Raw genomic sequence first — 27,363 nt, 5'->3', positions numbered from 1 at the left:
ACATAAAGATTAAGGAAATAAACAAATAAGGGGCAAGTCAACTGTCTGCAAGCAGGGGTCTTTTGCTTCATTATCCATCGATCCATAATCAGTCCAGACGTTTTCATTTGTCAAAGTAGAAAAATCACATGTTTAAATAACACCATGAGTGTCGGTGAACATATAAAATACAAAAGTCCTGATACAAGTTTTCATTTAGCGAATTTTTGCTACCCTGTACGTTTCCCCCCACCGTCCAAAAGCATTCATCTTAGGTTAATTAGTGTCTCTAAATTGTCCCAAGGAAATAGTGTGAGCGTGTGTGTGTGTGTGGTCGTTTGTTTCTGTGTAGCCCTGTGATGGACAGGCGACCTATCCAGGGTGTAGCCTACCCCGCCTCTCGCCCAATGACAGCTGGATTAGGCTCCAGCCCCCCGCGACCCAACAGCTGGATTAAACGGGAACAGAAAATGGATGGATGCACTCTTCCCGTCTCACGAGTCAATATGTGGGAGGTTTGATGGCTGCTTTGACGCACCTGTGATTGTATTGAACTGACATAGAGGGGGGGCGAGCGAGCGACAGGTGGTTGGTCAGTGCGCTGTCACGCGCCACGGACGCTCTAGCTGGCTTTTAGCGTGCACGAACATTCTTGAGCCTCTTCGTGCACGTGAGATTAGGGTGCTCTTAGCCCGCAGACACCGAGATAACGAGCACACCCACTCCCGCCGCTGGTCCTCCGGGAAGATGTCAGTGATGAGTCCGTCCCGAGAAACCACGAGCTAACGTTTGCTACGACCCGGATGACCGCTGGACGTTTTAGTTTGAAAGTTTGGCTTCGGGCGGTTGTTTCGGTGCTGTGGGGATAAACCACCGAGAGGGGAAAGGTGTCACCCGCCCTCTCCATCCCCTCCGCGGGACTCTAGCACGACTGGGGCCAGCACTTTTCCTTTTGTTCTCTTGTGTTTGCGTAAATAGTGGGACTGTTTTTTTTTTTCCTCCCCTAAGCGATGTTGTGGACAAGGTGGCTCGTCCTGCTTCTCTGCTGGGGGGGCACGAGCGGCGAGCAGCAGGCGGATGAGGGGGAAGGTGTCCGGGCTGCGGTCCGGTCGGACCCCCGCAGACAGCGCTCCCCTCCACCGGTGGAGCCGTTGGATTTTGGGTTTGTACCGGCGGCAGTTTATGATACACATGCTTACTATGAGCCAGGGACCATAGGCATCCTTTTTCACATGGTCCATGCGTTTCTCTACGTCGTTCAGCCTCACTCCTTCCCCAAAGGTGAGATAATGTCGTCGACTGATCCTCCTTATCCCAAATTCCATCTTAACCTGCCTTTATTTAATTTTTCTGTACAAATGTAATTCATTTTATGCATATGAAGTTGTTTGTTTGTTTTTTGAGGGGGGGGGGGGGGGGTATTGAACAATCTGTGACACAAGTCCTGTGTAGTTTAATCTTGTTCTACCTCAATGTTATATGTGACCTCAAACCATACTTCTTTAGGGGCACAATGTCGCCAAAACACAATCCAAACAACAGCATATGGTCATGACAAAAACAGCTGCAGTGCTAATAAGCCTGCCATCTCCAATCAGGTAATTAAACCTGAAGGGTCATCACAGAACCTTGCGTAACTCCCATTAAGGAGATACACGAGTTAAATCAGCACAAACTGTAATTTGATAGGCGTTTAAGTGGCGTGCTTATATAGATAAGGAATTGTGTTCTGCATAGATATAAAGAGCCTTGATTAAAAGGTTGTGTGCAGTTCAGATGAGCTCATGGTCTACTTATGGATTACAAGCGATGCAAAATTCTTAAAGGTGCATCATTGTCATTGTCTTACAACGTGTATGAATGAAAGTATTGGAGCTGTATTTAAGTATGGGGCGGCTTACACAGCAAGAACCTCAACTAAGGTAGTATGATAATATCAATATTGATATATCATATTCGTGATAGTATAAACTGTGGACCTATAGTCTGTAAGTTTACCACCCAAAGCTACAGCTAAGTGGTTTCAAACCTGGAGACAAACACATAAGGTGTCCGGAATTATCCAAAACCAACGGCATCATTGAAAAATAATTCAATTGGTGAAAAAGACAAACGTATATAGTTATGACACGTCAGGTATTTACCTTTGGATTTGTATCCATTTTTTTTGTGGGGATCCCGTGGCTATTTTCATACCCACAGGTCTTAAAAATATCCTCTCTCTTAGCTGCTCACACCTCATGCCCAGATAGAGTTTAGGTGCCACATTTAGACTTTGGTTTTGCTATAAGGGAACACAAAGCTTCTAAACCACTGGCCGAGCTGTAGTTTTTGGTATTTCCCAAAGGCCCGTTGGTTGTATGTCATCTATTAAACAGCAAAGTCCAAGGGACCGGTCAAAGCTTCAAAGAGGCAGCTGCGGCAGAAATTATTTGCACAATATCCGTTTGTTTTTCCATCCTGAACGTCAGATCTGTCATATCTTTACCCTCTGACTTGAGGGGGGAAAAAAGAGAAATCGTTATCCTCAAATTTAATTAATCTGGGGGAAAAGTGTTGAGGGATGGCATGCAGCGATGGCGTGTGCTTGTGAGCCCATAAGCCAAGGATATGAGTAGATTAATGGGATCAATACCTGTTATAGGTCATAAGTGATCTTCTGCAGGCCCATGCTGCAGCATTGAGGTGGATGACAGGTGACTGGGTTCACCATCAGGTCGACATTTTCATGGCGACTGCTGCTTTCTTTGAGTCCAGTCGCCCCGTAATGAATATGCAGAGAGTTACGATGCTTTAAAAGCTGTTTGTTTGCGTGCTGTATGTTGAACTATGAGTGGTCACGTTGAAGGATGACACAGAGCAATAGGATTGAAGGTTTTAAGTTGCTGCCATTTTAGTGTCCAGTGTTAGGGACGCTGCTTTGGTAATCAATTAGCAAATCAGTGATTAGAAGAGGCTTTCTCTGTCACCTGCATCACTGCATAATACCTTAATCCACTGGGCCATATGCTGCTACTGCCATGGGACTTTCCAGGGTGATTCACTGTCACCAACACACCAAGACCACCTGGATGCCCCGTCAACTCCCACATCAATACGTCATATGCATGCAAAGCCATGGATGTCGCACACACGCATCAAACACACAGGCCCCATTATCACTCATTGCTGTCATACTGTTTAACACTTCTTAAAGAACGTGCCAGGTCAGTCTTGTTACTACCTGAGGTCCTCTGAGCCATTAACAAGTAAACAAGCTCATACATAGGTGATAGCGCCAGAGTCAAAACAAAGCTTTTAAAAGCTGTTGGCTTGTATCAATAACTTTAGGAATGAAGCATAAGCACCATCCTTAAGATTGAATAAAAAATTCCTGTGTGGATCTCGATGATGTTATTTTTCTCCAAAGCCCCAGAAGAGTTGAATTAATTTTTACAAAAAAATCATTTTAACGTATGCCAGTAACTCTGTCGGTGTATCCTAATGGAAAAAATATCAAACCACTTCCAGGATATTTACATTCTTATTACATTTTTTTTTACATTCTCTACGGTAATATTACATTTGAGCAATACAGATTTATAGATACACTGTTCGCCACTGAAGTAAACACTGTAACAGATTTAAATGGAAAAATATGTGGACACTGGACAAATTGCTGACTACATCAAACCTGAGCAGGAGGATGCTCTTATTATACAAATCCTCAGTGTCCAAAATAGGCCTTTAGACTCATCTGCCAAGGAGGCTTGTAGATCAAAAAAGATCTCCATCTAAGCATAGACTACCAGCCAAAGTTATACGTGATCTTTCTGTGTTGGATACATCCACTCTTATCTCTGGTGAGGTAATGCAATGTTGTTGTTAATTATAAACTTCACTAAAAGGTCATAGAAAGAATTGAAGCAGGATTATTTTCAGGATCCGTTGCCGTACGTAACGTTTAGGGGAATCTATTTGCAGAAATGTGACACGATATGAAAATCCGTGTTTTCAATTTTGCAAAATCGTCTGAAAACAAGAGGTGTGTGGTGTGTTTTCATTACTGTAAAGCAAAACATTCATGTCCACAGATGTGAAAATATGCCGCATCTCTACGTTTCTACAGCTGCCCTGAAAAGACCGACCAAACGCTGGGTCAGCAAAAGGGACAAAACCAAAACCGCTGTGAATTCAGTGGATGCTAAATCTGTGGCAAAGCGAGCTGCTGATCTTAACACAGCGCTGGTATCTGGAAGGCTGGCATTAGGAAATGAGAAAGTTAATATTAATAAGTTAATAGAGTGTAATTCTTTCATCTTCATCCGTTACTGCCCCAGTTCATCTTTGTGTTGAACATTGATAACATGCAGTGGCGTTCTAAGTTCTACATATTTATTTGTAATTTTGGGTACAGTTACATTTTCATACCCTCTCTTCTATATTATCTGCTTTCATACTTTAACACCTGTGTTTCTAAAGTAGTAGAGGTTACAAACCCTGCATGTCGGCTTGCTCTGCTCTTTTAACCATAAAAATGATACTACCAGGTAGCGTAGGTCGCTCTTGGTGTACACGGAGCATCAGCATGCCAGATGACCCTGTAGGTTGACAGACTCATTACTCTAATGAACAGCCAGATGTACAGGTATACAAGATGCTGAGGGCTGGACAAAGATGCCAGGATCTGATCCAGTCAGAGTAGAGTTGAGTCTTCACAGAAGAGCAGTTGAAAAGAATGTGTACCTGTGAAACTCTGACAGAGAAAGCAGATGACAGAAGCTGTGTGCCCACGAATAACAGCAGAACATGTTTTAATAACTGGTCTTGCCCATTGTCTCCATATTTTTTTTGTGCTTGAAGCAGCCATTTCGTTAACTAACGATGACACCGTCTGAACTGGAGGAGATTGGAGAGTATCATTATAATACTTTGAGAGAATTAGAATTAAATGTGACTGATGTTGCTGGACTTTGTACCTTTAAGCTGTTCATAATTATGAAATATCAATTGATTTCCCTTTTAAAGCTTAAAACATGTTAGGCACAGTGGCACCATAAGTGATATTTACCTGTGCACTTATTTATTTAAGAGACGATGCTCACATTTATGTTTTCTATTATTAGTCTTAGATATTAATTGTATTTATAAAATTATTATTTATTATGATAACTGTGTATATAATTGTAATTATATTAATTAACTGTAATCACTTGAGTAGATGGGCGGCCGTGGCTCAGTGGTTAGAGTCAGTCGTCCAATAACCAGAAGCCCGCCGCTCCAGGTTGGCCTCTGTCTCTGAGTGTGTGACCCTGTGCATGTGCATGTATGTGTCAACAGTGTATGTGCCAACCTGGATGGGTTAAAAGCGGAGGACAAATTTCGTGTGTATGCATGTATGCATGACCAATAAATCTGATCTTAATCTTGATCTTGATCTTAGATATTTGAAAAAGATGATTACCTGAGAGAAATGTTGCCATTCTGCATCTCAGGCAAGTTACATTAAACTGTACTAAAAGGCTATAGAGCATTAAGTTTGAACTTTGCAGCATCCACACTCACAGCTTGCAGGTCGGTTCACTGTTCTATACGTTTTTTAGTTTCTTCTCCACTGAACTCATTGTTAAGAAGAATCATAGCATTGACACAGCGAAGGTTGTGGGCTACAAGTACACTAGAAATTGTGCAAATGTCTTTGAATGCTGCTGCACCTTTGTTTTCTGTGGTAAGACCGGCAGTGCATGGGTTTCAGTTTGGATTAGGTCCCTGTTGTTTCGGGGGGGGGGGGGGCCTTCAGGACAGAGCTACATTAGGGTTTTGGTTGAGCCAGAAACAAAGGCGAATGGATATTGATGTAGCGGTTTGTGTCAGAGCAGTTAGGTTTTTTTTTTAGGTTTCAGTCAGATAGTTACAGTCTGAAAAATGTGAAAGTTGCTGCTCAGAAAGATATCACTGAATGTTGGCAGACAACTTCTCTGCTTTTGCTGTGAAAAGGCATTTTGGATGGTTTCCCTCAGTGAGGAGGCAGTGTCTTATCCCATTGATGCACACACAGGGTGGATTAGAGGATTAGCATCCACAGGGCTAATGCTAACACTGGGCAGCTACCATTGCTACAGATGGCATAGTCACACACACACACACACACACACACACACACACACACACACACACACACACACACCCATGTAACCACTTTGTGCGTGTACACACACAAAGTGGGTCATATCCATGTGTCTGTCTGTTTGCCTTAATTACTGTGGTCGGTTGTGGACATGTTGTTTATCAGGAAGTCAGTGATTTAAAACACACTGAAAAAGCTTGCGTTTTTTTTAGTTTTTTTTTTCCAAGTAAAGAGTAATTACAGTATTTCTACTTAAGATGGCAGCTTGAGCTTTGTCTCATAGTTAATAAACGGATTAGTTATGTAACTTAAAATAAAGAGAGACAGTTCTGATAATTGCTTAATTGTTATTTGTCAGTTTGGGTCGTGGAGAATTGTTTTTTTACAAATTTCAAGCAATCAAGACGGTAATCAAAGAAATGACAGACTGATGAAATCATCATTAGACTGACTGCCGTAGAAGTGTCGAGTCAAGAAAGAGTAAATAGACATTAAACACAATCCTCTTAGTTTTCTTTGTGTCAGCTCACAGTGGGCTGTGTCATTTTTTGTCTTTTGCTCCCGCTGCATTAAAATCTTCAACTTATAGCGTTGCCTAACACCTAGTACAACATATGGCACAGTAAGCAATATTTAGAGTAATTTTAGTTCAGCATAGCTGTGTTTAGGCACATCTGATGTCACACACAATATTCGATAAGTATTGTAGTAAAGTAACCCCAGAAACTTTGATTTTTGAGCCAAAATCTAACAGCGTCTGCGTGGTATTCCACAGACATTCCCAGAATTGGGCTCCATGATGGTGGAGTTTCATGATAAATCTGAGGGGTGCAAAAGGAAAAAAAGGGAGAAAGAAATGGTTGGGACTCAAATGTTAGCTTTTTAAAACTTTTCTTTGCTCTCCTATTAGCTTCTACACGACCACCAGTCACCCCGTCCTCCCAAACATTCTTAAATACTTTTCCTTACATAACTTCTGTTCCCGTTTTTGCTATCAGCTGCACGGACACTGACCAACGTGCTACTTGTACTCTGGTCATTACAGTCTGACTGAGAACGGTCTTTATTGCCATTGTAAGTCCATACAACGAAAACAAAGTTGCCATAAATACAGAGTATGTTCACCAAAACAGGACACAGAATATGAGCAGTCGGATAATATTTGAGAATTAATAATAGAAATTGTGTATTGCATATAGCAGTATGGGTGGATGACAGTGTTCTTTGTGTGTTTCCTTGCTTATGTTACAAATTGCTAGAAGGAAAAAAAACTGTTCCTGAACTTGTAAACGTTTGTTTAACCCTCACACTTATTATAGATTTTTCATTGAACAAGCATTTTAATAATTGACTAGCTTAAAATGCAACAGAATGGCTATAAAAAAAAAAGGATGAAAAAAAAGTATTCCTAATATTTATGTAAAAGCATCAATTGTACCAGTTGTTTTCATTTTAGTTGCAACACAAAAAGAATATTAAGTAGAAATTGACTACTACGGCCTCAGATTCTACTTTTAAACATATTGATGGGTCCATGCATTTAGATGTCTCCTCTAAACCAGCTTGTTTTTGTAATATGTGGTGGGCTGGTGTTTCTGTACTTTGCACAGACTCAGGTTTTCCATGTCAAAAGCAGCAGAGATGGTCATCGGGTCGCGTAAGGCTTTGTCCACACCTACCATTAATCTCTCAGAACAGTTCATCAGAGTGGAGGATTGTGTTAGCCTATATTTACACATTACAGTAAGAAGGTTTTAGGTTCTAATTTATTCATCACAACAGTGCGTAGCTTCATGATGGCTTATGTGAACCTATGTGCCCATTCACTCTCACAATTTCACTTTGCTTCCCTTATTTAACCAAACAAAGCGCATGTAGGTCAGATTGAGATTTCGATAAAAGAGCTGAAACTCATCAAACAGTGAAGAGATAGAAAGGTCACATCTTCCGTGCATAAAAATATGTATGTGTAGATTTAAAAGACAAAAGCCCCGCTGCGGTAGACACGAGTTCATTGTGCTCCGTTCATCCTTTCAGGTCTAATTCTGATGGTTGTTTATCCCCTCTTTTCTCTTCCTCCGCAGTGGTTACCTCTTATACTGGGTCACTGAACTAAGCTGTCTAAGCTTAACTGCCCTCAGTGGCTAATGCTAACTAAGTAGCTGAGCAACAACAGGTGGCATTGACACAACTCAGATGTGCTCATATGCTTTATCTGCATACTAAGCTGCTGAGATAGATGCCTTCACCCTCTCACAGTGTGGCAATTCTCCAGGCCAGCCTATTTTTTTTTAAATATTTCTAAACAGATGTAACAATCAGGGAAAAGCAAAGTGGTCAGTTCCCACCATGAGACGAGGATGATAATGAGAGGATTAACCATATGGTGGTGAAAGATACCCCGAATCACTGTTCCTTTTTCCTTTTACTCCACAGAGAAGCTTATTACAACAAAGTCAAGTCAAAGCATATTTCTATAGCTCATCTAAAGACAGCCTCGATAACCAAAGTACTGTATAAATGATATGGATTTAAGCAATAGATATGAAACGAGAATTTGCTATTTTAAGATGATTTTTTACCCTACGTGAGTTGATCTTTGGTGTCACTTGAAATGATCAGTTATTTGAGGAGTAAATTGAATTATTTTTCAGTATTTTTAAGCATCAATGCGACACAAACTCAGATTTCAGCTGTTTTCAGTGTGCGTGTGCATGCATCCACAATAAGGGAACTCGTAGATGTCTCATTAATGTATATCAGGGAGGGGAAAACTTGGTTTAAACAGGCATATGTTTGGGTGTAGGTTGACATTAGGGTGAGGGTTTATGTCAGGCAAAGAGTGGTTGAGGTTCGGGAGAGTGCCCGGGGAATTACTGCAAGTCAACGCAATGTCCTCTGATGTGATTGAAACATGGTCGTGTGTGTGTGTCTTTGTGTGTGGCAGCTGTGTCAGCATTCACGTACTAAACTGTCCTCCATCTGCTCGTTGTGTTCAATTGCACCCTCTAGAAACTTCCGATGAGACAATATTGCATTTTTTGAGGAAAGTTTTTTTTTTTCTGTTTTTCTGCGCTCACGCTCACACCTCTACTATACCTTTCATTCATTAGTTTTCATGTTGGAGATCTAACAAGCTAATAATGGTGGAGACAAAAAGTCCAAATTGTCTGTTCAACATCAAGCAAAAAGAGCTAAATGGTCACATCAGGTGTATTTGTGAATGTATAGAAACGTTTTCATTTTCATTTTGAAACTGAGGAGGCTTAAAAGTGGTCCTGCAATCAGTGTAATTGCCGACAAAGACACATACATGTCATTTTAAGACTGTTAGCAAGTGCAAATGGAAGCGTACATGTAAAGGAATCTGTGTTTACCTGCTGAGTAACAGTCTGGGTGAGTCACCGTGCAGGTAGGCTTAATGTTGGCTGACCTATATTCCATAAACATACAGACAGCTGGACTGAAGTCCTCATTGGCAAACTACAGGCAGTTAAAACAGCTCCTGTGAAACACACAGCTGCTGAATGTACGAGGAAATGACATCACAATACTGTCCTCGGATATTAAAAAATGATTCCATGTAATCTGTGTAGTTTGCTTGTGAACAGATAAATGGATGTTTCTCACTCCATGTTTCTTGCTCATCATCCCTCTCATCCAGCTGAACTGCCTACAAACCACTGCTTGTTATTACTTTGCTGGACAGCACCTTAAGAAATAAACATCTGTGTGTATCTAAGCACTTATCTGCATTCATTTATATACTTTTTCCAGATCTCATCGTGAAAGTCATTCAGCAAAATATGGGAGGAATTAAAGTAGAAGAATGGCAAAAGGTATGTTTCATTGAAGTCCCACTATTCTAAAGAATTACCATGTCGTACCATGAGCATTTGCTTGAAAGATTGTGTTAATGTAAACGTCTTGATAATTCACCATGTAAGTGTGCCAGAGGTTACATTGACAAGAATTTCAAAGCCTAACTGTCTCATTTAGATCCTTGTTTGAACGAGTAATGAGTATTTGCACCATCCCTCCTAATCTTTTGTCTTCAAGTTTATAAAAACACTAAACGCTTACACTAACCCTATTTTGTTTGACTTTGTCTTTCCCATGTCACGGCTTTGTGTTTGCTGTTGATTTGGTGTTTCAGCCAGAAAACATCGTCCTGTTCCTGCAGGTAAACCCCTCATGTTTTGAATTTCACTGACGCTGAATACAAAGCTGCCAAAATGTCTATGTGAGGTTGAAGAATGGACTAATGATTGCATGAACGCTCTTCTCGTGCAGTGGATCCACTACGAGGCCGGATTCTTTATATGCACAACCATCGGTATCATGTTTGTGGTCCTCACCCCGATCATCGCCATGTGTTTCTGCGTGTGTCGATGCTGTGACAACTGCGGAGGGGAGATGCATCAGAGGCAGAGGAAAAACGCAGACTGTCACCGAGGTTTCTTCACCGCCTCGCTCATCGCCACCACCATCTTTATCATGTGAGTCATCCTCTTCGTTTCAGTCTTTGACGTAATTTTTGATTGATCTTCTATATGAGTTCCAATTGTAATGAGTGTTTGGCTCCTACATTATGTGCTCTGAAAAAAACAAACCCATCAAGATAAATGTCAGCTTGCTATACTTTTAGATATGCTGCAAGTATACAACAACTGACACTGAGCATAGCGAAGTCCTGCTTTCTGAATTTGCACCAACCCTGATATGCTAACCTGAGCCTCAAGGGTTAAAACGATGCTGGTTAGAGTTCAACCCGAGGCTTCTGTTTTGTTTGGTCGGGCATTTTGTGGTTATTTTGGGGAGAGAGTTACACCATAGTGTGGTAAATTGCTTTTAATACGTGTGAAAATTTAAACACTTTTCATAACACAGCTGTACTGTATTATAATTGTTGGAGCCACAATTTACTTTAGATAAGTTACAGTTATCAGTGTGCAATGATAAAGACTTTGTTACAACTTTATTTGTTTGTTGGGCTTCAACTGTCAAAATGGAGACTGAACACAAGTTGAGAAAAATAAGAGTTTTACTTTTTATAATAAAAGTAAATAATCTCTCGGAAGAATAACAACAGTTGAGCGTGGTGCACGAAAGAGTGGTGAAATGCCCTGTGGGTTGACCTGGCGTGCCTCATGCCCACACTTTCAAAGGTGCAGGTGACAAAGCCAGTTAGGACGATGAATCAATTGAACCGCCCTGCAAGGCCAGAGGGCATGCAGACAGGTTAATCCTTCACGAGGAGGAGGCAGCAGGACAGAAATAAGATCCAAACTGTGCAGGGCAGTTAGGTGTTACTGATACCAGTTGGCTGACTGGAAGAGTCTGTCTGAATGAGTCCTTTCACATCACAAACATGCCTGGTCATGCACACACAAATGCACTCATAAGTCACTGCCTAGCAGGATACAGAAATATTTTCTGATCAGGTTCTATCATGATTCTCTCTCATGGTGCATTTCCCCTTCTCATTTTCTGTTTCTTTGTCGGTTTTCATCTCGAGTTTGAGTCTTGTTTGGGGCTTATGTTGTAATAGAGGCCAAGAATTTAAAAGATAAAATAAAGACAGAATATTTCTTGCCTCAGTGTTTCATAGATTTCAGCCAACGTAAAAGCAAAGCCCAGACCTTGTCCGTGAATCGTCACAGCATTATCTTTACCATATGATCCTTTAATGTTTTAGTTTGCTGTTTCAGTAATTGTATATAAAATTATCCTGGTTATTAGACACATGGGAGTCCTTACTGAATGGCAGTTGAAGCCCCACACAGTAGAAACCCACTCAACTTAACCATGCTGCCCTTTGCTGGTGAACTCAGGTCACTACATCTCTTGTTTCTACTAATCAGAACTCTTATGTGTGTTTCAGTCTGGGAGCATTAGTCGCCCACGCTGCCAATCATAATATCAGCTCTCAGATCAAAAGCACTCGGCGACTCATTAATACAAACATGAGAGACCTGAAGACATTTGCTAACAACACCCCTGCGGTATGTTTTCACACACAAACAGTTCCATTTTAAACATACATCCAAAGATAGTTTCTAATGTTGGTGTCTAATGCGTGTCCTGTTGCAGCAAATTGAATACCTGACAGCCCAGTACACCACAGCCAAGAACAAAGTCCTGTCAGACCTCGACAGTAAGCGTGAACCCAGTCTGTTTACATACTGTATTTGTGTACTTTCTCTGTTTGCTCTTTTTAAACTACCTGATTGGCTGTGTTGTCTTTCAGACATTGGACCTTTGCTGGGCGGTAGGATCCACAGTCATCTAGAGAAAGAGGTGGTCCCTGCCCTGGACGCTGCCCTGCGTATGGCAGGAGGTAACACATTCTCCACTTTAGATTTTAGCATGATCTCCTACCGAGGCCACATAACCGAAACATTGAGGTCCATAAAAAAATAGAATAAAATGAGACTCTTTTTTTCTGTCAACACATCCACAAATTCAAGAATAATTCATTTTAAAGGTTATTGTTTATCATTTGTTCCACACAAACACACAAAGAGAATCTCAGAGGATCAGAAGACTCTACACAGGTCAAATAAAATGAAATTGTTCTGTATTTTAAGAACTGAATCACACACACATAATTAAAAGTTTTTTTTTTTTTTTAAACACTGATTTTGCAGCACAGAAACAAATGAGTGGGACACAGTTGACAAGCTGTTAATAATCATCCTTTACCTGCAGCCTTTTGTGAGTTTATGACCAGAAAATCGTAATGTTTTTTTGGAGGTAAAAGCCTTTTTACTTTTTTTTCATGATTTACTTACATTTCTTTTTTTTTCTAAAGCAAAAATTGAGAGTGCAATCAAAGGTAAACAGAGCTGATCTGGAGTCAGTATTGTGCTTGTGACTTGTGTTTGTGAAAGTGTTAGAAACTGTTGGAAGTGTTAGAAACCATTGTTTATCCTGAACCAGTCACCTTTAAAACAGACTTTTTTTTGTGGTATTCCTCTATTGGTTGTAGATTTTGTCAGTGTAATCGGTGTCTTTATCTTTTTTTGGTTGCATATAAATGTGTAAATAATCTGACAATAGAAAACAACGCTCCGAAAATAACTTTTGATGAAAAAAACTTTTGATTCAGTTTCAACGTTCCTCTATTGCCTTTAGCCATGCGGGAGACCAAAGAGGCCCTGGAGAACATCAGTACTTCACTAGAGATTCTTCAGGAGGGGGTGGGGAAACTTCAGGCCAGTCTGTCAGGGGAGCGTGCCTCTCTGTCCAACACCCTATCCGACCCCGCCTGCACTAACGGAGCCGTGTCGCAGACCTGTAACACCATCCGGTCCACGTTGCCCCAGCTTGGAATCAACGCCGACTTCTCCAAGGTATCAACAAACTATATGAAAGCATCCAAGAGGTTTTAAAACAGGGAGTCAACTCATAAAAATGAATGGAGACAAGGCCTTTAGTTTTGGCCAGTATCTCCAACTGACTCATTTCCACTGTTTTTGTCTCTCCTTTGTGTCAGCTTCCTGATGTTAATCACGCACTGCAAAATGTCAATACTGTTCTGAGAATAGATCTCAGCAACATTGTTCAGAAGGTGAGTATCTGTCTTTATAATCGTCGTGCTGTTCATCCTAAATCTTTATGTTTCATCATCCATATGAAGCTCTTTTCTCTCTTTACTTCACCCTGCAGGGTTATGCATCCTTTAATGACACACCGCGACTGGTTAAAGATCAGACCAAAAACATTGTCACAGGTACTCAAGTACACGTGTTGTATTTGATCTGTATTTGGTCAAACCAATTCTGCTTTGTAGATGAGATCAGAATGATTCTTGACTGTTGACACTCTTTCTTCTCTCACTGTCACTGTCACTTGTGTATGATGAAACTCAGCTCTGCCTCGTAAGTCCTATTCAGATCCTTCGATTTAGATCAACAATTCCCATTTGTAGTGATGAAGTAACTTATTTGTGCCTTTATTTGTTATTTGTGTGCAGGAGTAAAAGGTATGCTGGATAAGATTGGCATTGAGATCACCGCCTTCTCCAAGATGTTTCCAATTGAACCCTCTCTAGTCAATTTCACCATCTTCCTCAATGAAAGACACAAGGCAATTGAGTCCTTTTACCCACAGATTGACCAAATGGATTTCTACAGGTGAGTGCTTGTGTCTGTGTGAATTTAGAAACGCTGTCTGGTTTTAACTCTGCCTTCAAGCATGGCTGTTTTGTTCAGCTATATGTACTTTGATTTCTGAAGCGGTCACAAAGCTGGTCATTAATCCTTTCATTAACCTGTGAAGTTTTGAGACAGGATAAGTTCTCAGGGAACTGACGGAAGTAATGGTTCATTTAAGTGAGAAATGTTTGTGTGTGTGTGTACTGCAGGTGGATTGTCTGCGTGGCAGTGCTCTGCATAGTCGTCCTGGTCCTGGCCTTCAACATCCTCGGCCTGCTTTGCGGCAGCTGCGGCTATGACAAGCAAGCTACCCCCACAACCCGCGGCTGCCTTTCAAACACTGGAGGAAACCTGCTGATGGCGTGAGTTGCCTTAACAACACTGCAGCTCAGTAACTGAACACACAGTGGACTTTTCTCAGAGCCGACTTTAAAATGGCTCCTGCCCAATCTTAATATTGCCATTTCTGGCCATCGTTTTTTTAAAAAGCTGTCGGGCGTACTTGCATCCTGGTAGTGATTAGGGATGCATATCAATTAACGAAGCTGCTTATTAACACTGATAGATGCTGCATGATACTCTCATTGATACTACTCTGTATAACTTTGAGCAAGTGAGTTTCTGACATATGCGTCTTTTTCTAAAAATGTTGTTTGTGGCATTGAAATTATTGTAACAAAAAAAAAAAGCGCCTTTGTGAGGCTTTTTTAGGTTACTCTCAGGCAGGCAACAACTTCTTATGCATTTTTCTGTATTTAGCTTGTGCTCGGTGGTATTAACCCACCCTGTTAACGCTTGTAAATTAAATATTTTCATCCAATGCAGTTTTGTCATCAGCAGCTGAGTAGGATGAAGTTATATAACATCAATCTAAGAGTGCCAAAATCTGTCCCTTAGTTGATCAATACTCTATAGTCTGGAACCACTCCAGTACCAATTTATGTAAATAAGATTATTACCAATTTTCAGGAGTCATCCCTAGTTGTGATGACTTACCTGAATGGATTGGAGCTACACAGGGGCTTTGATATGTTTTCATCTGCTAGCAGAAATGTCTGTTTACTTAATAGAAGGGCTGTGTAGTGAAATGTGAAATGCAGAGATAAATGGGATTCAGGAAGTTAAAGATATATTTCAGAAAACCAAATGTGTGTTTAATTCAAGGGGCTAAGATTTGATTATAACTGTTGCAATGAAGTGAATTGGCAATTAGTAAATTTAGTAAGTAATTGATATACATTTTAAAGAAAATATTGTAACTGATCATTTTTTATTTTAACCGACCTCTGAAGTTTCGAAGGAATATTTTTTTCTCCCATCTTGTTCACACAAGATCAATAAAGAACACAGTATAAAGCTGATGCTTCTCTGGGTAATGAACATCCTGCAGTGCAGCACATCCTGATGTGCGATTAGACTGATGTAGAAACTCAAAAACTCATGAAGCAGTTTGTTGTAATAGATCAAATATGGCAGCAAACTAAAAAGTTTCTGACATTTCTGTGTGATGTTGGACAACATCTCTTGCTTTTTCAGTGGGGTGGGCTTCTCGTTTATCTTTGCATGGGTGCTGATGGGCATCGTTACCACCCTGTTTGTTGTTGGTGGCAACGTGGAGAAGCTGATATGCGAACCTCTGGCTAACAGACAGCTATACAAGGTACTTCCCCGCTCTGCCTCTCAGATCAGTCTGTAATCTTAAAGAAATGTATCTATGGACTATTATTATTTCATGTTGGACTGAACTGTTGCTCGGTGCTAATGAACGTACACGTGTGGTGTGTTTGTATATATGCAGATCATAGACACACCATACCTGGTTCATCCTGAAAAGAAGAACTTCCTTCCTGGGATGCTGTTTCAGAATCCAAATATAGACTTGACATTGGGCAGCATGTACAGGTACTTTTTTTGAAGGAGCTTATTTATTAAACCAGATTTAGTTTGTTTTAGACTCTGTGTTTGATCTTTTGCATTTGTCTGACAGGGATTGCCACAATAACAACGGTCTGTACCACGCTTTGCAGCTTGAGACCATGTTCAACATTAACTCCTTCCTCAACAGAACTGTGGTGAGTTTCACTTCGCTTTATAGCTCTCTTGCCGATATATCAATGGAGGAACATGGATGACGACTTGGTAACTTGTGAGGTTTTTTTTGTGTGTGTTTTATAACAGTACAACAGGGATTTGGCCAAAGTGCTTGACGGCGTGCAGGTGGACCTGACGGACATCACACTGCTGGAGCAGGCAGGCAGAGACAACCTCATGAACTTTGCCAACTCTGGAATTGGACAAATCGACTATCCAGATTATCTGGCTGAGGTAACCTGTTTGGATGTGCAGCAGTGTGTATGTGTCCCTGCTGTATGGCTCCCTCATGTGGAGGCAAAAATAATGAAAATAATAAGTACTTTTTTGGGGAATCTTTTGGTTAAGATCAGGCCAAGCTTCCAAAACTTAATTTTACTTTCACGATCTTCAGCTGTTTTCTTTGTATGCAGCTCTTGGTTTAAAGGTGGTAGTAATAAACTAAACAAAGATCAAATGAATATTATTCCTTCTGTGCTTTCCTGCTATTCTCTTTTCATTTATAAACGCAAAGGCTTCTGTCTTTGTAGCAATGACTTCTAAAGAAATATTCTTTCCTTTGTCTTTTTTTTCTTAAAGATAAATAAGGGAGTGACTGTTGTTGATCTGTTGTCCTTCTGTTCTGATCTGGAGGATCAAGCCGACAAGCTGGTGAGTCCCGTTCTAATCGTCCAAACAAATAACAGCAAGACTGCTTTTTTTGTTCAAAACCCAAAGCCAAAAGCAAATGATGACAGTGTAATTTAACGGAGGATATATATTGGCAAATTAGAATGGTTTATGACTAATGAGTAATATCAAGCTGTGAAAATCTCAGTGATAGAAAATTTTAAGTGAAAATCCTGATTTCGATCATTATCAGTCTGTAAGTAGCTTTTGAGCTATTCTTCTGAATAACTCTTAGAAACTTGAAAGCTTAAGCATTGTAAATCATTTATCTAGATTTGATGATGGCTGATGTGGATTTTTAGTATCACTGATGAATTTTGTGAATGTGAGAAAACCCCTGACATGTTGACCTTTCCACGAACAAAATTGGTTTGCTCTTCCCTTTTCTTTGTGTCTTATTGGTCATTCATATATTGTTGACATGTACAGTATTGAATACTGGAGGATTGCGAAATAATATTCTAAAACCTTTACGTCGCAAAATGCAGTCGAATGATCTGTGGAGAGCACTTTGCCCATTAAAGTAAAAGGGACATAATGCTGAGGGATTAGTCTACAAACTGTCATGTAAAAAGAAAGTACATCCTCTTTTAATTCTAAGGATTTACATGTCAGGACATAAAATCCTCAGGTCCTTGAACACGTCTTGAAATTAGATTAATACAACCTCAGGTATGCAAATGGTTTCTCCTGCAACCCTTCCAAACAACCGTTATTGTTATGAACTTTAACATTTAACTAACATTTAACAGACCATAATATGTCATATTTTGTTGCTCATCTGAGGTTGTATTTAGCTCATTTTGGAACCTGGTTAGGTCCAGAGGATTTTTTTCTTTTATGTCCTAATAAGTTAAACCTCACAACTGAAAGAGGGTGTTTTTTTTGTTTTTTTTAACAATGTATGTGTTTGCCCTCAACTTTTTGTTTGTTTACAGCCTCGTGGTGCTCTGGAAAACGCACTGAAAGGACATGCCAGCAGCATCAGAGCCATTCACAAAGAACAGGTGGTGCCCTTGGAGCAAGCCATGGTAATCACTAATCCCACAACACAAAAAAACAACTAAACTAATGACAGTTAAAAACCTGTACTACACATACGTGGCAGTAAATACATACAAGTCGTCTCCCACTTTTCCTTCCGCGAACAAAATAAGAAACTCAGCTGCCTAAAAGCTGCAGGAAAGCTACATGATGACATGAAGCAGATCACCTGTTTTTTGTTTTGTTAAAGACATAGCTTTTCTAAGTGTCTTTGTTTGCTCTTCCTGCCGCCACCGTCCCTTCTTTTTCTTCCTTCTCTTCCATTACATGTTGACAGAAATTTGTCAGAGCGCGGGTAAGCTGCTGTCGAACTTTTCTGTTTGTGTTTGCCATAACAACGTGGTTCATGTGACAACAGTGACGTGTTTGAGCATCTGTGACCGTGTACGCAGGCAGACATTTAGGCAGGCGTTTGTTACGTCGTAATGGTTGTGCTTTTGTCTTCTCATACAGAGCACCCTGAGCCAGAGCATCAAGCTCCTACAGAGGACATCTAATGACCTGCCGGTGAGTTAACTCGACGAATAAAAACAAATGTTGAAGATCGCGAGATAGCCGGGAATTAAGTGACTCTACCGTGTTCATTCCAAATGAATTTTTCTGTCTGCCTCAGGTCAAAGTCACTAATGTCCTGAGTGCCCTTGATGCAGCAGAGTATCTCATCACTCATAATGCCTCTCATGTGGTGAAGCAGGTACGGGATTCAAATAGTTGCTTCAGCTTCTTATAACTTTGCACATAGTTTTTAAGGGCAACCGGGACTTCACAGTGAAATCCTTGTTCAAATTAGATTAAAATAATGACAAATTTGTGCAGTAAAACTACTCTCTTTTTTTAAGAAAGATGTGGGGATGTTTTGTCCTGTTTTTTTTACTTTTCAGGTTTGTTGCTCTGGCTAAAAGAAAGATTACATTTAAAAAGATTTATTTAGAGGGATTGTACAGTGGATGACAAAGGGTAAAGACAAACTACTGACCCTGATGCTTCACCCTAATTGTAGGACAGTCACATTTCTTAACTTGTTTCTCTTTATTTTTTAGGAGACAAAGGGATTTGTGCAGACCTTGGTGGGATACTTCAGACAATACACAGAGTGGGTTAAAAACGCAGTGAGTATTCTTTTTGAAAGGATGTGGATCCGTTTTCAGTTGACTGAATGCACAAGGAAAACCACACAAGGAACTAGTGTTAACGCAGAGGTAGATTTACTGTATAGTCACTCTACCGACCGTAATAGGCTGACTGAGCTTGATTCAGATGAGTTTAACAGGTTGCTTAGTGTGCAGTAAATTACAGCAGTTAGAGTTGTACAGCAGCATTGTCAGCACTGGAGATTTCCCGATTGAAAACAAACTTTTTTTTAATCATTTATCTGACTTGAAGTCTGTATTTTGGGCCTGGAGTAGAGATCAGGAAAACCGAGCGGGAACATTCACATTTAACATCGTATCTTACACTGTTGTGCATCTGTGTGTCGCCCCTACAGCTAACTGCAGAGGTGGCTCCATGTAAACCCATCAGCAACATTGTGGACAGTATGGAGATAGTAGCGTGCAGCTTCATCATCGACTCAGTGGTAAGACTTTGATTATTTGTGTGTGTGTGTGCATGTGTTAGACTAGCAGGCAGCCATCTGAGGTGTACTCATTCATTGCACAGCTGTATGCACAGTGCATTTACCTTCATGTATGTAGATGGTAACTGAAATTATAAATGGCTCTTTGACGGTCCGGAGGAGCTCTGGGACTGGAGTCAGTCGTCCAAGCGTACTAGAACAGGATGTTCTGAATTTGCGCACACCCTCTGAGATGGGATAGAGTCTGTTTTGAGGCAAGGTGGGGGATATGCACATAGATTGCTCACTGTTTTCACTTGGAGCCCGCTGAGTTGTAAAGTTTATGTTTACATATCGGCTTTCTATCACACACTTGAATTTGGGAGTTGTCGAGAAGGAAGTTGGGAATATAACCAGGCTTTATAGATTAGTGCTGCACAACTGTAACTATAAGTGAAACGTATATATTTCTTGTGCAGCCGTATGCGCATGTGAGACAACTATAACAACACAGTCAGCATCAGTCTGCAACGGTTTGCAAATGCTTCCACGAGAATTTATTTTAGACGTAGTGGAACAAATTGAAAAAATAAGCACTTTAAGAAATATTTCCTTGCTTTGGTCAGATGGCAAGAAGACTGTAATCTGTTATTTCGACTGATTTTAACCATTTTATCTTGACTGGGGATTTTAACATTCACATAGATAATATGACGGATGGTACTGCCAAAGAATTTTCTTCTGTGCCGGACATGTTTGGTTTGTGGCAGCATGTAACAGAACCAACCCACCTTCGAGGTCACTTTCTGGACCTGGTCATTTCTAAAGGTGTTGATATTTCTTCTGTTGTGGTTATTGATTTGGCCTTGTCTGACCATTTTGGTATTTTATTTGATTTACATATTACTCAGAATGTTCAAACAACCAGCTTCTCAGTTAAGAAGAGGTACATTAATGAGAACACAAGTGCTCAGTTTAGGGAGGCCATAGCTATGTTACCAACAATGAGTGCAGAGTCTGTTTAAGAACAGCTGGATCATTTCAACTTGCAAATTTTTAATGTAATGGAAGCTGTTGCACCGATAAGAATCAAGAGCACCTTGATCAAACAGAAAACCCCATGGAGAAACACCACTACGGTCAAAAAGCCACCTCATCTCACCTAAGCCCAAGCCACCTCATCTGACTCTTCTCGATGCGGAGGAGCAGCGGTTCTACTCCGAGCCCCTCCCGGATGACCGAGCTTCCCACCCTATCTCTAAGGGAGAACCCAGACACCCTGCGGAGGAAACTCATTTCGGCCGCTTGTAGTCGCAATCTCGTTCTTTCGGTCACTAGAGAGAATTTTCTACAATTAAATGAAGACAAAACTGAGATCATTCTGTTTGGTAGCAAAGAGAAGAGGGTCAGCGTTGGTAAATATCTTGAGACTCGGGACCTTACAATCACTGACCAAGTTGGTAACCTCGGAGTGTTGATAGACTCAGATCTGACTTTCAGCAGCCACATCAAAGCTGTCACCAAGGCAGCTTTTTACCGTCTCAGAAACATCAGCAGAATTAAAGGTTTCCTCTCCCAAAAAGACCAGGAGAAACTCATCCATGCATTCATCTCCAGTAGACACGATTACTGTAATGCTCTTTGAACTGGACTTCCCAGAAAGAGCATTAAACATCTGCAGCTCATCCAGAACGCTGCTGCTGGAGTTTTAACCCGGACTAAGAGATCTGAACACATCACACCAGTTTTAAAATCTTTACACTGGCTTCCAGTCAGTCACAGAATAGATTTTAAAAGCCTGCTGATGGTTTACAAATCCCAGAATGGTTTAGGCCCAAAATACATCTGTGATCTGTTCAGAGAATATAAACCCAGCAGAGCTCTTAGATCCAAGGACTCAGGCCAGCTGGTCCAGTCCAGAGTCCAGACTAAACATGGAGAAGCAGCATTTAGCTGTTATGCTGCAAACAAGTGGAACAAACTGCCAGTGGAGATTAAACTTTCACCAAATGTAGACATTTTTAAATCCAGGTTAAAGACATTTCTTTTCTCATGTGTCTATGCATGAAATCTGCACGGTATCTTTTAACTTATCTAGACTGTTGCTTGTTTTTAAATTCATTTAAATTATTTTATTTGTTTCTCTTTATATTCTTTTATGTATTTTAATGCTTCTTCCACTCCCTGCTGCAATGCTTTTATTTTATGTGAAGCACTTTGAATTGTTTGTACATGAAATGTGCTATATAAATACATTTGATTTGATTTGATTTGATTTGATTAATCTATATATACATTTTAAAATCGATATTTTGTGTTGGTTCTGATACTTTGATTAAATTAAATCTGTGGCCTGCTGGGGTTTTTTCTTGCCATTAAATTCAATAATAGTTGTTTTGAGCCTTTAATATGCATGGAAATTTGAGCAAATAAAGCTCATGAATATCTTTTTTCTGTTTACAGTATGTTGCTGACAAATCAAAGCTTATCTGCAGAAAATATGAAAGAAAAGAAGAAATACCCTGATTTGAACAGGGCTGAAAAGTAGTTATGTGTATATTAACTCTAATCCTACACTTACTACGATGTTTTACTCTTAAATAAAAATGTTATTACTATTCTAAACTCACACCTTTGTACATTTTTAAGGACAAATATTGTTCTTCATAAATGATAATGCTATTTGAATTACACAACACTAAACAAACTATATCTGCAGTTATTAAACATCAACAATATTATGATGTTAAATAGTATTTGGGCCATATTTTGGAGGAACTCTGCAGCATCAGTACTACAGACAATTCATTGGATTAAGCGGGTATAGAAAATGGATGGATGGATTTTTTTCTAAATAATTGACTTAACAAATTAACATTGCCTTGTCAACTAATCGTTTTACTGGTAAAATTGTTTTCCAGAACACATTCTGGTTCGGTCTGGGAGGTTGCTGCATCCTTCTGTTACCCAGCATCATCTTTTCCATCAAACTGGCCAAGTACTACAGACGGATGGATACAGAGGACGTCTTCGAAGAGTGAGTTCAGACGCACATTTTGCACATTCAAGAAGAAGTATTCCTAATTTTGCTCCTAAATCGACTGAATCTTTTCTGATGGAGATCAGAACAGAGATAATGAATCCTTTTTTCCTCTCTTTATGTCATTATTCCTCTTCGCGATCGCTGATTCCCCTCACATTCTATCCTCGTGTTATTCCCTCTTCAGCTACTCTTACCCATGGCTTGTTGCACTGTGATCTTTGTCTCCTATTCATGCACCTTTGCCGCCTTCTTCCACGTGTCCACTCTTTTTGGTACAGAAGACTGTGGATCACTTTACACCTTTCTCACTTGTTTACATCTGAAATCACCAACATGGTGTCTTATCCCTTTGCATGAACTTTCCCGTCACTACTCAGCACCGATTTTTCTTTTTTTTTTCTGTCGTGAGCATCGCTTTCTGTGGATCACTCCACCCTTCTGACCTTCAGGGGAGCTCTCCCCTTGTCTTTTTCATCCATCTTCCATCGATCTTATGTTGCAGTATAGCTAACACAAGTAATCATGATGAACATGGGAACGTCGCTGTGGTCAGGTACGAGCCGTGCCCACCTAAATCTGCTCGCTTGCATGCTCCAGTCATAATTGGTGGAGGGAATTTTTTGTCTGTAGTCAGGCCTGAGTTTAATAAGTGACATTTTCCAGAAATTCCTAAAGAATTCCATTTGTGTGTGTGTGTGTGTAGATTTAGCTCTCCTTATTATGACACTCTGACTTGGTTCCCTCGGGCTTCTGCTCCACCGTGTGACTGGTGACCCACAGGATCACTCTCCCCTATAGAGGTATTGATGATCACTCATAACCATCAACTAACCATCATCTCAAACCTCTGACAAACAACTAAACCATCCAAGAACCACCAAGCATCAAACAGTCATCAGTTTGTCTTCATCCTCCTGCTGAGGCAGATAGTTCATCATCATCACCTCTTGTTTTCTTACCAGTAGCTCTCCTTTTCTTCATTCAACATATTTTTTAACATTAAAAAACTAAGACTAACCAAAACAACTGCTCATATTCATCTGCTGCTGTCATCTGGCAGCTATCCTACATGCACTGCCCTGTTGATGTCTACCCACAAATATTGGATGATGTTGAGGTTGATATGGGGGGGGTCCAATATAACTAATCTTTCGTGGTGGTCCAATGTAGATTTTGGGCTCTGTTCAGGATCGCTATCCTGTTAAAAAACGCATCTTCTTTTCCTCTTCGGCTTTTTTCTTTTACAGATGGTGTAATATTTGTTGGTATTCATATGACTCCAAGCTTTTCTTTTTTTTTTTTATCAGTGACCTGTTCTCTGTTCCATCAGCTGAAAAAGATGTTATTCACCGCTGCAGGATTTGTTTTCAAAGTGCATCAAGCTTGTCTCAATGTTAATTCAAACTTCAGATGCTGTGACACAAGGCAGGTTTTGCCTGACGATTCTTCCATGTGGCTTCACAGTTGAACGGTGCACCATCACTTTTTTTACATCCAAACAGACTTTCATTTGCCTTTCTAACAATCCCAAAGGGCAAAAAAAAGGGCAGTTTTTCCCTCAAAGCTTTCCAGAGTTCCTTCAAACTACCATTAATTATTATAAGACTCGGAACTGAAAACAGATTCCTGAAAACAATTTGCTGCTCTCGTACTGCCTCCTGGGCAGTTTCTTAGGTCAGGGGTTCCCAAACTTTTCCATGGCAAGGCCCCCCAAACAGTATTAGCTTCTGGCCGGGGACCCCCTTTGCAAACCACAGACAATGCTACAAAATATGTAAAGAAACATCAACTTTTAGAACGTATTTTCTTTCTTTTATTCACGGACAGTAGCATGCCGTGTGAATGCAGCCTGACTAAATGCTCTTCTTTACGTCTGAAGAAGTCAACCGTTTTTTCAGACTCTGCCGGATGTTTTTGTAACAAGTGACGCTGAAGTTTCGAAGGTTTTGAACACTCATTTGAGAGGGTCTCCAGACAGAGGACGCATTTCGGGCAGTCGTGGCCATTTTTCTGTACGGCTGCAAAGCCAAACTTAATGTATGCTGCCTCGTACTTTCTGATTTTAGTCGGCCAGTTCTTTCAGTCTCTTCCAAGTCAAAAATCTGTCCATTTTGGCTAGCTACCTACACGCTAGCTTGAGGAGCAGAGCAGCTTCAGAACAGGGGCAAACAGCCAGGTCTACGATGTTTTGACTGGCAGCCAATCAGAAAGACAAGCATGGCAAATAACATTTCGATATGATATATTATTATAAATTGTATTTTACAATATTGATTAAAAAAATTTTATAATGATTTTAAAAAAAAATTTTATTCTATTTTTTTATTTTTGCATTTTTTTCTTATCTTCACTCCAATTTTCTGAGGCCCCCCTAGCGCCCCCTGGCGGCCCCCACTTTAAAAACCACTGTCTTAGATGATAGTCACTTGTGAACAAGCTAATTCAGTAAAAGGCAGGATTCACACCTACATGTTTCAGGCGTCGAGTCTTCTCATTCACTTTTAACAGGATGATGTCTTGTTGGTGAAATGAATTATGGATCTGTTACTTTGCTTTTCAAGCTCAGCTTGTGGCGGAAAGTTGAGAATAGTTCAACTTCTCAAGTGGCAGAGCAGAGGCCAGTCAGCATCTCTGATCTCGTGACTGATTATCGCTACAATTCCAAAATTCAGACCTGCCCACGTTGTTAAAGCAGCGCATTCATGTGAATGCTACCGTGTGCAAAAAATTTTAGGCAGGAGGTGGCAAGTACAAACTTTCGCAAGTCTACTTTATTTCATTAGTGTATTTGATTCATATTAATGGCTTGAAGTCCAGTCATAAAACGGCTAAATGTCTCACAGGTGTTTTGGAATTTCATTATTCCACAAATCCAGAACTGATTTTTTTTTTTGTTTCTTTTTTGTCCACAGTGGACAGGAGAACTGGAACTGATCTGTTCTTTAAGGTAACTGCTTACCTTTCAACTCTTTACTTCACATTCCCTAATAAAAAATTGAAGGACGACAGTTAACTGTAAACAAGTAACATCTCATCTCTTCTCTCTTTCCCAGTATCGCTGGACTTTTCAGCTTTTAGATCCTTTCACACTTCCATGGACAAAGGGGAAGAACAACATCAGTCCAACAGAGTGGTGAGGGTGTCCGGCCCACCCATCCCTCCCTCAGCCCGACAAAGACTTGTGATGCCAACCAACTGAAACCTGTAGTCTTCTCTCGTTCATAGCAGCATCCAGTCACAGCAGTCCCACTTAAGTTTCATGTTGTACAAAATCACCTGTCAGAACATCGTTCCTGCGTAGCTAGATCTACCTGTAGAGAATGAATTTGTATCCACATTCACAGACTTACCATGTGTACATTTTTTACACTTTCAAAACTTTTGAAAGTTTTATATATTTTTATTAATCTTTGTTTTATAACATGTTAGTAGTTTTTGTAGCAGTAGCTCTTTTTTCTTTTCTCTGTGAATATTTGTAACATAGCTGTCATTGTTTTGGTTCAACAGATGCATTTACCAGGTAGACTTTCAGGGAATAGTTTGACATTTTGGAAAAAAGATGCACTTTTTTTTTGCTAAACTTTAGGGGGAGAAGTGACCTCTGTCGAGCAGTTTGGCAGAAGGATTAGGCATATCAGTCACAAGAACTTTTAACAGTAAAAAAAGATCACAAGCTGCAGGACAAATCAGACTTTTTATTTGAGCGATGTCAATTAGAGCTCTAGCTTTTTATTTGAGCATGACTGATGTCTGCAGATTATTTCATGTTGTCCGTCCAGACATTTCACCAAATGCCAGACATGTCAAACCGCTAAGAGAAAAGTAAGGGGATGACCAAAATAAGTGTGGTTCTTGCTCATAAATGTCTTTCCAACAACTGTCAAGCAGATGTTAGGATATTTATACTTGGACTAAAGCTGTGGACAAATGTCATTTTGAGTTTTTACTGGAGATGTTTTGTACTGATTAAACTTGAAAGGTAAATCATGTTCTTTTGCAAACGTTAGGCAAAATCTAGCTATATCTCCACTCAGCCAACTAAATAAAGAAGTGAAAACAGGCATTTCCAAAAATGTTTAACTATTCCTAAAACACTGAACGAGTATATTTGCAGCTCCGGTTGATTCTCTATTTGTATCTTGAGACATGGAGTCCACGTCCAAGTCCAGAGTTTATTCTGGTCTTTACGTCAAATCAAAGACTACATTCAGACTGCAGGCTTTAATGCTCGGTTCCGATTGACTGCTCACTGTTCAAAGACAATTTTTTGTTGGCTTGTTCACATTACACTTTTTAATGTGGCCAATATCAGATTTCAGTGTGAACGGTTCACCATACTGAACCGAGCCACATGAGCAAAAAAACAAGTACGTTACTAGATACAGGTATTACCCCCCCCCCCCCCAAAGTTCTTATTAGGTCCAGCACCTCGCTGGCTAATGGCTGTGCTCTCAGTTGAGATCTGTGTTAGATTTCTGTCCAAATCGGAATTGAAAAAAATCCGATTCCATGTGACTTGTCACACGTGTGCAAAAAAAATCGGATTTAGGCCACACTTAACATGCAGTCTGAAGGTAGCCAAAGTGTCATAAACTGTTTCGCACCCACATAGGCAACATAAATGATCTCTTAACAAGGCTTTTAGGACAACAGACCATTCATGAGGGCCTGATAGCTGTGATGACAGATGTCAGAGGAACACACATAAAAGTTGCAG

The 27,363-nt window shown here is 40.3% G+C and overlaps 1 protein-coding gene across 1 annotated transcript; it reads left to right on the top strand.

Annotated features, from left to right (window-relative positions):
- The first annotated feature begins 457 nt into the window (after window positions 1-457).
- Window positions 458-27,363, top strand: prom1b (prominin 1 b). The gene is made up of 27 exons (XM_075463195.1): window positions 458-1,260; window positions 9,863-9,924; window positions 10,242-10,268; window positions 10,379-10,584; window positions 11,970-12,090; window positions 12,179-12,242; window positions 12,336-12,425; window positions 13,223-13,440; window positions 13,584-13,658; window positions 13,757-13,820; window positions 13,960-13,968; window positions 14,064-14,223; window positions 14,454-14,606; window positions 15,781-15,904; window positions 16,043-16,146; window positions 16,232-16,316; window positions 16,423-16,569; window positions 16,915-16,986; window positions 17,943-18,035; window positions 18,502-18,555; window positions 18,662-18,742; window positions 19,089-19,157; window positions 19,535-19,624; window positions 22,525-22,640; window positions 23,350-23,446; window positions 25,559-25,593; window positions 25,700-27,363. The coding sequence occupies exons 1-25, from the start codon at window positions 990-992 to the stop codon at window positions 23,417-23,419; spliced, it is 2,625 nt and encodes an 874-aa protein (XP_075319310.1). The 5' UTR covers window positions 458-989; the 3' UTR covers window positions 23,420-23,446; window positions 25,559-25,593; window positions 25,700-27,363.

Source organism: Odontesthes bonariensis, chromosome 4 (assembly GCF_027942865.1).
Source record: "Odontesthes bonariensis isolate fOdoBon6 chromosome 4, fOdoBon6.hap1, whole genome shotgun sequence".
NCBI lineage: Eukaryota > Metazoa > Chordata > Actinopteri > Atheriniformes > Atherinopsidae > Odontesthes > Odontesthes bonariensis.
The sequence above is the reverse complement of the archived record's forward strand: the minus strand, read 5'-3'. Positions and strand labels throughout refer to the sequence as shown.